This window comes from Epinephelus lanceolatus, chromosome 10 (genome assembly GCF_041903045.1).
Source record: "Epinephelus lanceolatus isolate andai-2023 chromosome 10, ASM4190304v1, whole genome shotgun sequence".
In the NCBI taxonomy this organism is placed as follows: domain Eukaryota; kingdom Metazoa; phylum Chordata; class Actinopteri; order Perciformes; family Serranidae; genus Epinephelus; species Epinephelus lanceolatus.
The window spans coordinates 7649501-7666177 of NC_135743.1; the positions used below are offsets into that span (position 1 = coordinate 7649501).

General features: G+C 44.3%; 1 protein-coding gene across 1 annotated transcript; it reads right to left on the reverse strand.

The window, feature by feature from the left end:
* Window positions 1–1199: 1199 nt before the first annotated feature.
* Window positions 1200–7227, reverse strand: nr1d2a (nuclear receptor subfamily 1, group D, member 2a). Its single transcript, XM_033640952.2, has 8 exons — window positions 6937–7227; window positions 4819–5055; window positions 4624–4712; window positions 4370–4514; window positions 3528–4255; window positions 3249–3434; window positions 2723–2933; window positions 1200–2447 (listed from the first exon to the last, which is right to left on the reverse strand). The coding sequence occupies exons 1-8, from the start codon at window positions 6965–6967 to the stop codon at window positions 2248–2250; spliced, it is 1827 nt and encodes a 608-aa protein (XP_033496843.1). The 5' UTR covers window positions 6968–7227; the 3' UTR covers window positions 1200–2247.
* Window positions 7228–16677: the final 9450 nt, after the last annotated feature.

Genomic DNA, 16677 nt, shown 5'->3' on the forward strand with positions numbered 1-16677 from the left:
AATTCAGATTATTTATTTATTTATTTTTAAAGCATAATGCAGTGGGTAGGGAGGCTGGGGTGCAGGGGGCGGATGGGAGGGGGTGCGGCCGCATCCCCCGCACCCCTAGTTCCGTCTATGGCTGGAGAGGTGGTGGGGCCTTTTACATGTCTGTGCCCAGGGAGCCACTGTCTCGTAATCCGCCCATGTTAACTCTGCTAAACATTTAAATACTATCATCACATATTCTGAGAACTGAACCCAACCTCTTTATTCAAACAGTGTCAGTATGAAGCTTTCACATTAGTCTCTCCTGTAAAAAGAATTTTCTTGGAGCTCAGCTGATTTAAAATAAACAATATGTAAATCATAGAGTCGCTCTGCAGGCTTCTCAGGGTTCATACGACTCTAAACTTCTTCGCATTATGCAACAACTTGCACAAAGAGCTTCCACGTGAGGTGTTTCTCAAAGTCAAGGAGGGATCCTTAAATTGTTCAATTTCAAGGATGCTACATCATCAAGCCCCACCCAAGGGCTGTTCCGGTGTCAAGGATTCTTTAAATTCTACCGAGGACAGAGTCCTTCATTCAGAGAATTTTCAAGGATGCATGTGTGTATCCTCAGCAGGTGTAAAGTACCCACAATTCTTTGCGCCAATTTCAGCAGGACTTTGGTAAATATGTCATTTATTTGGATTAATATCTCCAGGAGTTTTTATCATATGAGCAGAAAGCATTGACAGAAACTTCATCATTTACACTTTCCAATGTGTCCACCGCCAAATAATGAGCTTTTTAAAATAAATTTGATTAAGATAAAACATAAAAAGCTTTATATTGATCATTTACAGCAGTGGGGAGTGGCGTTTCTATTCATTCAAACATTCCTTTTTGGCTGTGCCTTTAAGAAGTTTGGCTTGCTGGTCTCTTATTATTTCAATTTAATTTATTCTCACTTCTTATATTGATTTAACTCATGTATTTTGTATTTTTAATTGGACAGCTGTTAGTCTGAATTATTATATGATATAATTATTTTATTCTCACTGTTTTAATGTCTGATTCATTCTTGCTGGCTGGCTGTTGGATCTTTGAATCACGACGCTGTGAGAAAACTGCTCCATCTAGTGGAGAACAACAGTCACTGCTGGTGTGGATTCATCTGAGCTTTTCATTCAGTTAAAACACCGGTATCAATAAAAAACACAAAGTACACAGAGTATTCTTCACTTGTATTTATTCATACTGTATCATATTTATATACTATGTTCATCAGATATTTATATATATTTATATTTATATATATATATATATATATATATATATATTTATTTACATATGGCAGTGTCGCCAGTTGAAGAAACAGATATTTTAACAAAATGGATGACAAACACATCAAATTCAGTGCTATGCTGAGAGCACACAAAGTCTGATTAAAAAAACAAAACAAAGGTGGGAAAAGGTCAAAAACACTAGTGTGACTACATGTAGCCTATACATGTTGTGTTACATGTGCAAATGTAGTGTTGCTGAACATGGTGTTGTCGACTCCCCCAGAAATCACCAGGCAGTGTACAGGCAGTCGATATAAACACATAAAAAACAACTTAAATAAAAAGAAAACATACAACAGTATTTACACTGAAACTGTGAACTGATGCTTTCTGAGGCGAGGGGAGAAGATCCAAGTAATAATTGTTCGTAATAAGTACAGCCATGCATTAACAGCGGTCGTCACACAGTCTTCCATACATGTTCTGATAGCTTGCCTTTCTCGCCGACATGTATCAGTCAAAATATTGGACCAAACAAACATGCGGTAGGTATGTAAGGTGTATACTGTCTCTCACATTCACCCGCTCATCAGAGAATACACTTTGGAATTAAATGGCTTTTGGATCGACCAATTGTTTTTCTATCTTTTCATCAAGCCAGTTAAGTATTCTTCGTTGTTTAAAAATAGAAAAGTGCCTCCAACTTTGCAAAACTAACCTCTGACACACATGCACTTGTGTGTGTTTGTGTGCAACAAGCTATCTCTTCTATAAATACAGTACGTTTTATATTCTTCTCTCTCCAGACCCCGCGCGGTCTACTTAACAAAAATAGAATAAAAAATAACTTTTAATACATTCTATAAACAAATACGCAACTGAGTTGGTCGAACACGGAGGGTGAGGGTGCAGTAAGAGGCAGGTCCTGGTGGAGGTGGAGGTGGAGGCGTGTGGATAAGGTGGAGGGGCACAGGCGTGCCCCCTCAGGAAGCTTTCAAGGGTGCACTTTGAAGGAGAGCAGTTCCTCTGAGTGCATGTTGTTGAGTGAACGCAGCTCGGGAAGCTTGAGCAGCAGCTTTGTGAAGGTGGTGGCCGACTCCTCGCCGTGGTTCTGCATCACCAGGTTTCGCAGCGCCCGGATCAGTTTGTCCTGCAGCGCCTCGACTGAGTTCAGGTCCTGGATCCCTGAGCGGTCTGAGCCAGGAAAAGAGGAGAGAAAGGGTTAATGATGGAGGACAGGACGAACGAACATTTTGCTTTTAAAAACATCACAGTACTTATTTTAAATGCCATTTGTGCAAATATAAATGAATTTAAATAGAAGAGATCACATATTCGAGGTTCATTTTAGCCTTGTAATGACATCACTTGTAATAATAGAACAAGTTCTGGTATAAAAAGTACAACTGTACGACCTCTTCTTCTCCACCCTGCTCACAAACAACATCTTCACTCTGAGGAGTTCTTACCGGCTGAGACGAGCACCACGGCCGTGAAGAGGCTCATTTCGTCTGAGTCGAGCCGCAGCGCGGCCAGCTTCTCGCTGAACTCGCACATGGAGTTGAGCAGCTCACCAGCACCCAGTGACCGTAGCGTGTCAAGGCTGTAACGCTTGCCGCTCAGGAAGGTCACCGTCCGCTCAACCACATTGAACAGAGAAGCAAATCGGACCATCAGCACCTGAGAGTGGAGAGACGTGAAGATTATCAGTCTATGGTTTGATTTGCAGGTGAACAAAGACATCTTGTGATAAGTTCTTAGATCAAACTGACTGTAAGCGTCGTTTCTTACAACTCAATCTGACTCTGCTTTTATGATGTGAAACTTTCTTTCACAACCATTTCATCTGTTATCTGAGCAAATATTCTTCAGCACACACAGCTGACAGCGTGCTCTGTTTGGGAACGCCTCAGCGGCTCCTATATGCCGCGCTCAGCTTCAAAGCGAGCACAAAATAACACAACGTGTTTATGTTTGGCTTCTTTGCCCTCATACCTCAAAAGTTCCAGCTTTCAGCAGGCCCACTTGGTCGTGCTCGGGGAGGTCGCGGAAGCCCGGGATCCTCTTGGCGAAGTCGACCACCTCCTGCACGGCGGGGGTGAAGCTCATGGAGAACTCCTCCCAGACCTCCTGGCTTGGCTTGTGGGGGTCCACGTAGGGTGATGTGTTCATGGGACAGACCTGGGAAACCATGACGACAGAGGGTCAAACTTCAGTTTCAGTTTTTAAGAGTCATAATATGAATTTTAAGAATGGAAAAGATTAATGACTCACCAAGTGTGTTCTGTTACTCATGCAGCTGGTTGGTCCACTGTAACCACTTGAGGCAGTTTGTGTGTTAAATTCATGCTGTCTTTGGCTGACTTCTGATGGTTCACAGCTGGGGGCGCTGTTGAGCTGCTGCTGCTGCTGCTGCTGCTGCTGCTGGTAGACTCCCCTCTCCTCCCTGTAAGCAGTGTTGGCGACGTGTTGACTGTTACTGTACGAACTGTGCTGGTAACCTCCCACATCCACATTGTTGTTCCAGCAGCTCCAGCTCTCCTGTTGCTCCTCCATGCGGTTGTCACACCCTGTCTCCAGGGCGACCGCGCTCGACGAGGGCGAGGCCTGGCCCTGTCTCGGCGACCTCTTCTGGCTGTAGGCGAAGGCATCTTGGTGCTGCCGGCTCACGGTGACGACGGCCTCGTCCTCGCCGCTGTCTGATCCGCAGGACGAGGCGGAGCTGGAGTTGGTGTCCATGGAAACCACGGACTCTGAGTCCTGGGGGCACTGCGGGGAGGAGGGGTTGGAGCACGACGGGGAATCGGAAGCAGAGGAGGAGGAAGAGGAGGGCGAGGAGCTGGGGTCGCTGGTCATGGCCTCCATGGGCAGTGAGGGGCTCTGCTGGCCGTGCAGCATGCTGTGCAGCTGGCTGTTGTTGCTCATCATGTTGTTCATGGCGTTCTGCATCTCCAGCAGCATCCTCTGCTTTTCCCTCTTTGGGATGCGGCCAAATCTGACAGCTGGGAGTAAAATAACGGCCATTAGATTGTCTCAAGGTTAACGACACTTAAGGAGCACCAAAGAGAAGAAGTGAATGACGGCAGCTGAGTAATTAAACTGAAAGTACTGCTCACCGTCTCTGGACATGCCGACAGCCAGACACTTCTTGAAGCGACACTGCTGGCAGCGGTTCCTGTTGATCCTCATGATGGTGCAGTTCTCCATCTTAAGACACTTCTTGTACTGGATGTTCTGCTGGATGCTTCTCCTGAAGAACCCCTATAAGATCGCCACGAGCAGCATTGGTCACGTCAGTGTGTAAAGTCAGCAAGAGGCCATGAATCAAACGTGCAGAGACGCAACACTTAATTCTGGGAACTTGTCTCACCTTGCAGCCCTCGCAGGCGTGGACGCCATAGTGGAAGCCCGAGGCCACGTCTCCACACACTTTACACAACAGCACCATGCCGTTAATTTCTGCAAAGACAAAGATGAGCTGTGACTAGTGTGTCTGAAACCAGATGTGCGACATGTTTCTCAGTAGCACAGTATTTTGACAATGCGACTTTAACGCTGTACTCACTGGTGATGCTGCTCTTGGCAGATGTAGAGGAGCGCCCGGCCTTCTCCATGCCGTGGCCGCGCTGTTGGCCGTTCTTGGCCGGCGGAGAGATATCCACCACCATGCCCACGGCTCTGCTGGGCAGCGCGGGGCGGGACACCGACTGTGATGTCGACAGGTAGCTGCTGCTGGGGCTGGTGCTCATACAGGACTCTGGGCTGGAGGCGGAGCCAGAGGAAATATAGGCGATGACTCCTCCTGTGGAGAGGGAGAGACGGTGACATCACAGCAGGTTAATTACTTTCCTTTCTTTCATGGCTGTCAATAATTACATAGTATTAGATACACCCTATATCCACGTACCTGGGCGTTGTTGCTTATTATGCACGAATAATTTCAACTGTTTTAAAAAGCGAATAAACTACTGCACAGTGCTACATCTGCTCTCTGTGGACATGTGACATCTTGTTTTCGTGTTAATCTATTTCTGAGACATTAGCAGCCGCCAAAGGAATGTTTTCACCCCTACTACGCATCAAGCCTGCCAAGGGTGCTGTGACCCAGTGATGATAAGAGGACTTTAACTGCAGTGATAATAATAATTATAACAAAATATCCTGTTTGCCAAATGGATTCTTGGCCAGTACAGTGAGTACTCGGGCCTGTGACACGCCTCAACAGCAGAGCAGCCTACATTGTGTGTTTCCTGTCTGGTTTTATCTACTGTGTTAAGAATGACCTGCTTTATCACCTCCAGTGCTGCTTACTGGTTGGATAACACCATTACATAACATACATGGGTCTCTATGCCATGGGAGGGTGCTCCAGACAGGGTCACTGAATCAGTGGAGCAACATAACAGTTGTGGGAAAGCAGAACGCAAAGGGAAAACATCAACTGGTGGGTTATGTAATGATATGTGGTGCCAAAGAATGCCTGCTTGGATTTAAAGAGTTTGGGTTTTAAAATTTGGTGCACAGGTAGTCTGGAGCGAGGAGACGGGATCTCTCAGAGACATGTGAGTCATTATTAGAAATAGGAAAAATGACTTTAAGTTGTGTCATCTAAGTGCCCCTGGGCAAGGCACTGCAACTGCAATTAAAGTGACTCAAAGTAGGCCGGTGCAGTTTGTAAAATACCAAACATGTGCAGTCAGTTTCCATTTAAGAAAAAAAAAAAAAAAGATCACTGGAATATTTGTGTAAAAACTCAAAATAAAACCCCAACTCTGGAGGCCACAGCAGATGATTACCTAACCCTCAACCATGACTGTTCTCCTTCACGGCCCACCCACACGTGGACCTGTCATGAATTTCTGTGAAAGCGACGCGCGAGGGAGCAGGCAGAGAAAAAAATCTAGGTCAGTGGCTGCTGTGTCTCCACCGTCTCACGTGTACCTCGCGGTCCAGCCTCGCGCCGGGAGTGCTGTGTACAGCGTGGATTATGCAACGTTCTGCGTCACGGGCCCAGCTCCGGCCAATCAGAGGAGAGCTCCAACTGACGCGTGCTGCTCGCAGAGGACCGCCCCTCGACCAATCAGAGGAGTGTACCAGGGAAGCGTGTACACACGGGCACATGGCTAGGCTACGCTGTCCATGTGAGAGTTAAACACTGTTGTTGTGTCAAATGGAAATGGACGCGGCGGCGCACTGGCACTCCTAACCCCGATTATTAAACACTATTTCTGGGCAGGATTAACACTCTAATTCATCTTAATGCACATGACAATGAAATATAATAATTTCTAAAAATGTGTCAACACCCTGTGACCCAGAGAGGACGGTATGATGCTGCACCACAGCCAGGAACGAACAGTTTCAGTGACAGGACTCATTCATTTATGAAACACTTGATCTATTTAAAGTATGATGCATTCAGTGAACTTATGTGTTTCATACCTTCATGCCACCAATACCCTCTGAGTTTCCTCTCCATAATAAACACAAAACGCAAAATAAACTCGAATTATACGTGCGTAAAATGATTTTTAAGAATGACTTGGAGCCTCTCGAGGTGCGTCATTTCCTTACATGTTAACATCACTGCAGCAGAGTGTGTGCACAGTGCATGCAGTTACAACATTACATCCTCTGTGTTTCAGTGCAGCAGTTATTAATATATGAAATATTGTGTTCTTACCAGGCTTGGCTGTGCCGATGTCCTCAGGCATCTCTGTTCGAGGATGGAAAATCTCCAACAGATAATTCAACTAAACTCAACTGTCTGTCACGACTTCTGCCACTGTCACGAATTAAAACATAAAAAGGAAAAGGTCGCAGACTAAACTTGCTGTTTGAGTGAGAGCAGTTTAAAGATGGAGCTCATCTCATGAGTGTGCTGCGGGGAAATAATCTGCAGGTCCGACTCTCCCGGAGAGAACAGGTCGAAGTGATGCGTCTGGCTCGGAGGAACTCCCCCCTTGTTGTGTGTGACTGCGGGTTAGTCAAGAGAACGAAATGTTCTCAATAGTGGGCTCGCCCATGTGACCCATTTGTCGGCCCCGCCCCTCCGCCCGGGCGCTCGAGCCACTTTAACCCAGTGACACACTTTCAGGACACCGGAGGGCGGAGCCAAGCGCCTCGTGGATGTAACAGAGGAATGGTAACAGAGCGGTCACGTTGCAGAGCACAACGTGAAGGGTGAAGCCGGAACAGTAAAGTACAGTACAGTCATGCTGCGTGCAGTGTGCCTCGACAGTTCACCAGCGAGTCAGCCTTGTTTTCAGGCAATTATTGACTGTTTGCAGTTACTGACACGCTGCAGCTGGCCCTTATTTTAACAGACTGCAAGGATGGAAGAAGCTCTTAGATGGAAAGTAAATCTGTAACGTATTTAGTAACTTTAAACATCGTGTATGTAGCAGAGTAAAAAGCACATTTCCTTCTGATAAAGTGGGGTTCATGGGTGGAGGGAAGTGTAGCCTCTGCACATTGATCACCTTTGCTTTTACTTAAGTGAAAGTAGCAAGATTCAGTCAAGATTTCATTTAACAAAAAATACAAAAGTATTAACGTCGTAAGTGCTATATCGTTGGCAACTGGACTTGCTTGCGTTTCTTGACGACGTTTCGCCTCTCATGCAAGTTGCATGCGCTTGCACAGGGTTCAGCCTGCAACTTGGTACCAGTCATTTAGAATTCAAGAAGCTTCTTGGATGAGAGGCGAAACGTCGTCAAAAAACGCAAGCAAGTCCAGTTGCCTACGATATAGCACTTAGGATTACCATGACCTGGATGACTGAGAATCTTCACCGACAAATAGTATTAACAGCAACATTTACTGAAAGTATTGTACTTCGGTACTTCCATAAATTATATTATTAAAGGCCTACACTCAGTTCAGTTCTGTGCGCTTTTTTTCACGTTTCCACTGTGAAAAGTTGTGGATGGTACCAATAGAACCGTTCCGTACAGTCCCCATGTTTGGTCCCCCTCTGTTGGGGTACCTAGCACACAGATCTGGTACTAAAAGGTGGAGCTGTGAACACTGCAGTCTGATTGGTCAGTAGAGGACGGTCACTCTTCTCAGGGCTGAGTTGTGGCTGGTTTTGAGGCTCATGTAACCACTGTTCATACTGTGGAGAGTTTTATCAGTAAACTGTAACTGTAAAATAAAGGTTGTGTTGCTGCCTCTCACAGCAGCTGGAGTCAGAGAAAAAATAACTTCATTCACTGGGCCGACTGCCGGTGACTTTTAAGGTGGAACGTTAACTTGTAATGTTACGCAATAGCTTCTTTTACACTGCCAGATTTTCCGTGAATATTAGGCCTTTTTCCCGGCAAGCTGTGAGCGTTTAGACACACAAAGCCGGATTGGCGAGTTGATCTGAGGTGCCCAATTTTCACCTCGTAGGGTAGTCATATTGGCAGAACCCCTTTGGTTTAAAAAGAACAAGGTGCCCTTCCATCATGGGAGGAGCTGTTGAGAACACTGCACGTGTGGCCCACAGGCAGTGGACTAACAGAAACTGAAAATTGGGGAGACAAGGAATTGCGCGCCCTCCTTGCCCTCGCAAACAAAGAGGCCATTAACCGCCAGATGACTGGGACGGTGAAGAACGGGCCAACTTATGAGAGAATCGCCAAAGGACTGACCAGCCGCAGCTTCCCTTGGAGTACGTCACTGTTTACGTCACACGCTGAGCTACACGTTTTGTTACTTGCTCACGCCCCCCATTGCCCCGAAAAAGGCACATTCTGTATTAACAAAAGTAGGTAGGCGGCATTTTGCTGCACTCCCCGATTTTGTTTTTATACTGCCAATGCTGAAAAAGACTGATTGGGCTTTCCTGAAAATTTGCACAATTCCTATTTAAAAAGGGCTAATGTATGAGTTGACGACATGAATCCATCAATACACCTTAAATTTCACTGTGACAACTCTGACCATCACTTAAGTTTTTATATGACATACACTTTTAGTAATGAGTAGATCTTCAAGTGTTTATATAAATTAATTTCGATCGGGACGGCATACAACCCAATCCTCACTCGGAAGGAAAAAAGACGTTGCGGAGCATTGTTCCTGTGGGCTACAGCAACACTAAACCCATGAGCTTGCCTGAGAAGGACTAAATGCACAAACCCACTATTTTAAAGTATCCAATCAAAAGAGACTCTCACTGCAGCCTGTTCTATTGTGTTCTGAAAATGTTGGCACATAACTCCGGGCTGTGGACGATAAACAAGGTGCAGACTGATAAAGGTTGAAATACAGGGAGTGCTGGACGGAGCAGTGAGTGACAAGAACTCCGCCCACATTTAAGAGGTACCATAGGTACCATGTCTGAAGGGTTACCTTTGACTCCAAAGGTACCATACCAAAAGTGTTTGGTGAAAACAGGTTAGGTATACCTTACTGGTATCAGGTTGGACCCTTCCGCCTTCAGAACTGCCTTAATTCTTGGTGGCATAGATTCAACAAGGTGCAGATTTGTCGGCTGCACATCCATGATGAGAATCTCCCGTTCCAGCACATCCCAAAGGTGCTCTATTGGACTGAGATGTGGTGACTGTGGAGGCCATTGGAGTACAGTGAACTCATTGTCATGTTTGAGATGATGTGAGCTTTGTGACATGGTGCGTTATCCTGCTGGAAGTAGCCATCAGAAGATGGGTACACTGTGGTCATAAAGGGATGGACACGCTCAGCAACAATACTCAGGTAGGCTGTGGTGTTTAAACCATGCTCAGTTGGTACTAAGAAAATCTCCCCCACACCATTACACCACCAGCAGCAGCCTGAACCGTTGATACAAGGCAGGATGGATCCATGCTTTCATGTTGTTTACTCCCAGTCCTAACCCTACTACCCTAATTAGCTATTTGTGTTAGCGAGCAGGTGACCAGGTGTACCTAATAAAGTAGCTGGCGAGTGTGTATATCATAGTATTGGAATCACATTACTAATGCTTTAACAGCATGGTTGGAATATGAGGCAATAGGTCCATGGCAGGAGGCGTAAATATAGACAGTGCAGACACTGTGGTTGCACTGGGGCCCAGTGTGTGTGGGGGGGCCCTAAAGAGAGCAGGCCCCCCCACAGTCAGTATGTATACATGCACAGTTAAGTCGGGTTACGATTATAGCTCAACTAGGCCATTTAATAGATCTACCATCCTTGTCCCAGTCTACAAGCACAGGAGGGGAATCGATTTATTGAACGAAGGATGTCCGACTCTGCACGATAGGTGGCGATACGCCCTCTTATACCTTGTTAGCATTTGACCGTTTTTCCGGTTGACCTGTTACATTACAGACCAAACAATCAACAAACAAGTTGGCTACTGTTAGCTAGCGGCAAACTGGTACCATGGTGGACAACTTCACAGCTCTGTACGTTGCGTCTGTCTCAAAATGCACAGCTCTGGATGTAGATTTGCCATGTTTTTACCGGCTTCTTCTGTTACGAATTTAATGCCATTCAACTTCCAGATCAAAGCCCAGGGCAGACACTGGAGCATGTGCAGAGTGCCGAGGCCAGTTTGGGTCAGATTGACTGTAAACATGCAGGGGGAATTTGACTCCCAAACACATTATCTGGGTGCGTTACTCCGACTTTGAGAAATTCGATTTAGTGCGATTTCAGTCGGAGTAACGTGTTAACATGTATTTTTGAAGTCTGGTTTTAGTTGGACTAACACAATAAATTGATTTTCTTTAATGCTATGTAAACGTAGTGAATGTGTTCTGTGTCCTTATGACTAGCCCTTTTTACAGAGATCGTGCTATAGGGCCACTGTGAAGTCCCTTCTTCATGGCTCCTTTGCATTTTTACACAGAGCCAAATGACGGCGGCATTATTCCGCTCCAGTGTGTGATTAGACACTGCATCCTGCAATCAAGAGGCATGACTGACATGACAACAGCGTCAGCCTCTAGTGTGACATTTAACATATGCGTCAGTCGTGCTTTCTAAATAACAATGGCATAACATGTCAATCACAATCTTTTACCATCCCAGTTAGCTCACTGACGTCCAGGTCTGGGAGGAGATCCCCCAGGACACCATTCGCCGACTCATCAGGAGGATACCCAGATGTTGTCGGGAGTGTGTACAGGCATCAGTAAAGATTTTCAACTTCAGTAATTCATTCATCAAGATTTGATGTGTGATTTAAGTGTTCCCTTATTTTTTTTTGAGCAGTGTACAACACCTGGGTGATTTCACTAATTTTAGCCCCTTTAGTGGGGAGATAAAAAAAACCGTCCGTCTCCACCCAAGCAGCACTCAAACATTGTTCCAAGTTGGTCTGCACCAAGTTTGAAAGGGAGACTGCATAGGTAAGATACATAAAAAGAAGTAACCACCGAAACATTTTCACTGGCCTCAGTGCTGCTCTCTACTGTTAAATAACCTCTTTTCCAGCCTGTCTGTGATGTTGAATTAACCTGGAAATCCAGATGCCCCGCCCCTAGCAAATTCAAATTTGCAATCAAATCAGTCTATCTGACAGAGGCGGGCTCTGGACAGGCGTGACATGATGAAGACAGCGCTGCGCCGTAGGAGTCAAAAAGTAAACAGCCAAGATGGCAGCTGCTGAAGGACCGCGTCCATTCAATTTAGCTTTGGAAGAAACGCTAAGCCAACTACACTTATCTTTTTCCTTGAGAGAGGAACAGAAGTCTGCCTGAGAAGCCTTCACTTTCAGGAAGGACGTTTTTGCCGTTATGCAAAAGCATAATATATCAGTTAGCCCCACTGGTCGACAAACCAATGAAGCTTAGTGCAATGAATACATCACCTTGTTTTCTGCTCTGATTGGCCATCATGCTATCCAATTGCGTGCGCCGGCATTTAATATGCCTCACTTAGTGCCTCCCCTAGGGTAGGAAGGGTGTATTGGTGAGGGCCAGACTCAAAATCCTTCTACATTTGATGCTGAATATGACACGCCAGTTAAAAAAACCCAAACAAACAGAAAGGCTTGCTCATCTGCTGCAAAGCCATGTTCATGGCTCCAGTCTATTGGCAATGGGAAATGAGTCTGTCGCCTATTTTTAGTGGGGGTTTCCGTGTTTATAAAACCTGTGTACGTGCACTAATTTTGGTGGAAAATGGGTATTAGATACTCCTCACCACTACTGGAGTACATACTGGTGTGGTGTAGTAATACATTATATCAGCAGAAAAACAAACACAACACCTTACTGTTATCTCTGTCTTTATATTTGCACTCTGTCAACTTTGTGCTGCAACTGTTGCGCAAAAAGTTCCCTTGTCTTATCTTAAAGCATGATGGAGTTTCAAACTGTTATTATCAGCTGCAACAATGTCATGACGGCTGGCATTGTTTTCACTTTGTGAGTCTGTGTGTGTTTGTGTGTGCGTCATCGTGGCAAAATCTGGTCCTGGTGGCACCTTCTGTAGCAGGAACCACCATAGAAGCTGTTGTTTGTATGTCTGTCTGTCTGTGGACACATTTTGTCAACATGGTGTCACAACAGAGCAAGATCCAGTCACAAAATTTCACAGGTATGTAGTTGAGTAGCCTAAATAAAGGCAGAGTTCACAGATGGGTGTGGTCCAAGCAAGGACGCTGAAAGTACAGAGGTAGGAGGTAGACGAGAGACCATCTCCTCCCCAACCTCATGCCCCTGGCTGACATTTCTTTTCCATCGCTGCAATGCGGCCGGAGGAATCCCATTACAAGACGGTCTCTAGTTTTTACTTTCAGGGTTCCCACACATTTTCATGGACTAAATTTCAAAACTTTTCCATGACCTTTCAAGAACCCATAATGAAAAAATGTCCCAGTTCTTGCCAAACTTTTTTGGTGTTTTTTAAACATGACAGATTCACACTCTTATCAAATAAAATGTCAACTAGCAGACATACGTGAAAGGAGAGGCAGAACATAGGAAGAAAATGAGAAAACGTATGTGATGGTAAACACAAGATAATATTCCTATGACCAAAAAATGTCATACCACCCTCCCCCTGGTAAAACTGAGATTTTTTTTGGATTAATTCTTTCAGGTTTTTTGTTTTGTTCTTTTAATTAATATGTTTAACAGGGGCCATGCACAACACAACTGTTTAGCCAGAATCAGCTATGAAGCTAATTTGCATCTGCGGTCCCTTGGCAGGAAAATATGAAAAGACAGTAAGGTGCAATACCAACAATTAAAGCAAAACAGTTTGCAAAATTAAAACAGTTCATCGTGCATAAAATGTCGAACAAAATAAACAACACATACGTCTCAGAAGACAGCTGATTCCATGCAAAGGTTTCGATCAGTGATCACATGATTGGTTTGTCCTGAGCTATGTTTTAATTATCAATTTTAAATTACTGAAACTCAGGCAGTCTCTGATATGGCTGGGAATTGAGAGCCATTTATCTGCTGCTCTGACTGGAAACGCTGATTGTCTGAAAGCAGTTTAGCCAAGCAGTCACCTCTGACTGATGCCTAGTCATTTCACTTTCAAGTCTTAAAACAGCTGGGAACTGACATTATCAGCCGGCATTATTCAAGCAGGAGTATCTGTATCTGCAGGTCAAAGCAAGTTTGCGTGGGATTGACTTAAAATCAGTTTCAGTGCCTGTGTTTCTCGTAACGAAAGAACCTATCACCCGGTGCAGTGGTGCGGATCACTGATGTGTTGCTGAGGGGCTTTGGACAATAACAGAGCTTTAAGGCACAGAGGCGTAAACTGTCTGGGACTGTTGACAAAAACAAAAACATAGAATAACACCAGACCTCTTCTTTGAGATACGTTGCTTTAACTTTGGATTTCTGAGGCTAGGAACAAACTTACACTGCATAAATACTGCACTACTCTACACTGACTTGGCTACATTTTCACACCAGAGAGCTTCCTATATGATGCCTACCTACACTGTGCAGTTTGTCCTCAGCTGGTCTGAGACTTCAGCCAAATGTCAGGCCTCAGTTTGTTTCTCTTAAATTGTATCTGCTTATGTTACATGCGATTGCTTTCCTTACTTTTATCAATACACTGAAACCATGTCCTTAAAAACTCAGAAAAAGGAGCACTGAATCCTGAAACAGTCTGTGTGCTCTGTGACACTGAGGAAAGTATCTCTCTTCTGAAGACTTAAATGCAGTTTATCTTGATTTAGCTGCGCTGAGTTTACATGAAAGTAGCTTATTATAAATGATGTTGCCACCTGCTTCAAAGCTAAAATATTGAGTGAGAAAGAAAGGGCAGTTATTTGGCAACAGATGGAGATAACCACAGCTCTTCTCATGGCCTCAGCTGCCCTGCATGCTGTCGGAAAAGGTGACATCACATTTTAGAGGAAAATGTCACACTGACATTAAATGCCTCCAGGCTTTGTATCTCTGCAGCAAATCCAACATGTTCACTAACACTGAGTGGAAGGGTCACAAAAGGATTATCATGTCGTGTGCTTAAAACTGGAGTAAAGACTGAAGTAATGAGCTGGTGCTGGTTGTTAACTGGTTACCAGTGCAGTTGTGTAGCTGTATTAGTAATCCTGCTCTGCAAGACAGACGGTCTCCCAAGGCGACAGCGTGTATTGACCAGAAATTGGGATCAATGAGGAAACTGTGAAGGCTTGGAGATAATTTAACACCATTAGTTATTGATTTTCACTGCAGCTGTGTTGATGCTCATGATGGTGGGCAAAATTCTGTTGTCTGAATTAATAAACTGCTATTAAAAACCGATATTAAAGCTTTTACATGTGCAAGAAGAACAGTGAAATGACTGTGATTATATTACATTTGCCATATTAAAATATATATATTGATACTGGATAAAAAGTTAGTAATATCTGCCACACTGTCACAACTTTTTGGCATTACCGACGATGCTTTGATGAATGTTCACCTCCTCCATTTGTGTTTTGTGGCGAGACTAAAGAAAAGCAAAGGCTGTGTCTTTTTGTTGTAACTGGCACTATTTGTATTTATTTGGCAGATATTTTGACAGCAAGCCATTAGCTCTGACTTTAAGGTTTATATGATGAAGAGGAAGTTCTTGAACCAGTCAAGCATCAGAGAGATGTGGCAGCTGCAGCCAGAAAACAAACTGAAAAGATTTCATCACTCGTCTTATGTTATTGGTAGTTTCACACTCATATTTAGAATCTATAGGTGCTGTATTAACGTGTAATAAATGGTTTATAACATTATGTAATTGTAAGGAGATAAGGACGTTTCTCTAAAGTTTAAAATTGTTCTTATCTTCTTATGACATGTATGATGTACAGTATTTGTCACACTTATAACTTTAGCTGCGGAGACATATTACATAATATTACAACTGTGTTTTCACCCAGCAGCAACTTCCGTGTCTGAACAGTGAAGCCACTGTGGAAATTCCAATAACTGCAGTTCCTCTAATGGCCACTTGAGGCTGGCTCCAAAAATGAGTCAATCCCCACTGACCCTCATGTTAAAATGACCAACTTTACAGCAGAAATAAACATGTTTACAGCCTGGTGCAAAAACAGTTCTGGTCTCCGTAGATAGTTTCAACATTCATGACAACCGTACAGGTATGAATTTTTAAATAATTCACCCGTTAACATTATTAAGACTTAAAGTTATGCATAGGAACGTTGCCACTTTGAGTGATAAGCTGGTGTCGTCCTTTGACAAGTTGCTACTACAGTGGCAACTTTGGTTAAGTAACATAACCACGGCATAACCACAGATTTACAGAGTCGACGTAGCTGTTGATATTTCAGTATATTTTAACCTCATGAAAGTTAACTGTGACATTTTGATCGCTGAAAAGCCTTGTTTATTGTTTGGTTGTACTAAAAGATCCTCTAAGGAGTCAGATGTTTGGTTTTCCTAGTAAGTACATTTTGTTTTAATGGTTTTTAGCCTATTTTTTCACAAGGGAAAATGTGGCTTAGCATTAGCATTATCACAGTTAACCAAAGCTGTAAATGCGGCATGCTAACCAAGCTAGCAGCTAGCATGATCTCAATCCTCTTGTACCAATACGGTCACTTCTGGCTCTAAAAATCCAAGATGTAGAATGCCAAAATGTCAGACTTGAGGCTTTAAAACGGAATTCCACAAACCAATGGGTGACGTCACTGTGGCTACATCCATAATTTTATACAGTTTAAGTTTGTAAAAGTACCCAGTTAGCCAAAATGACCTGGCCCAGAATCGGCCTGAACTCGGCATGCCAGATGACATTGGCCGGACGAGGCCTGGTTGCCCGACTCAGCATGGATGACGCGCCAGAGTTGGGCCAAATTAGCTGGCCTGATTACGACTGCTGACACTGCCATCACTGGGACGTTATAAGAAGTCACCTGGCCCAACCTCGGTCCACGATCAGCATGCCGGATGAAATCAGCCGGGCCGCGTCCTGTTGCCTGATTTGGCCGAGACTCTGTATGAATGACGCCCCAGATTCCAGCTGCCAA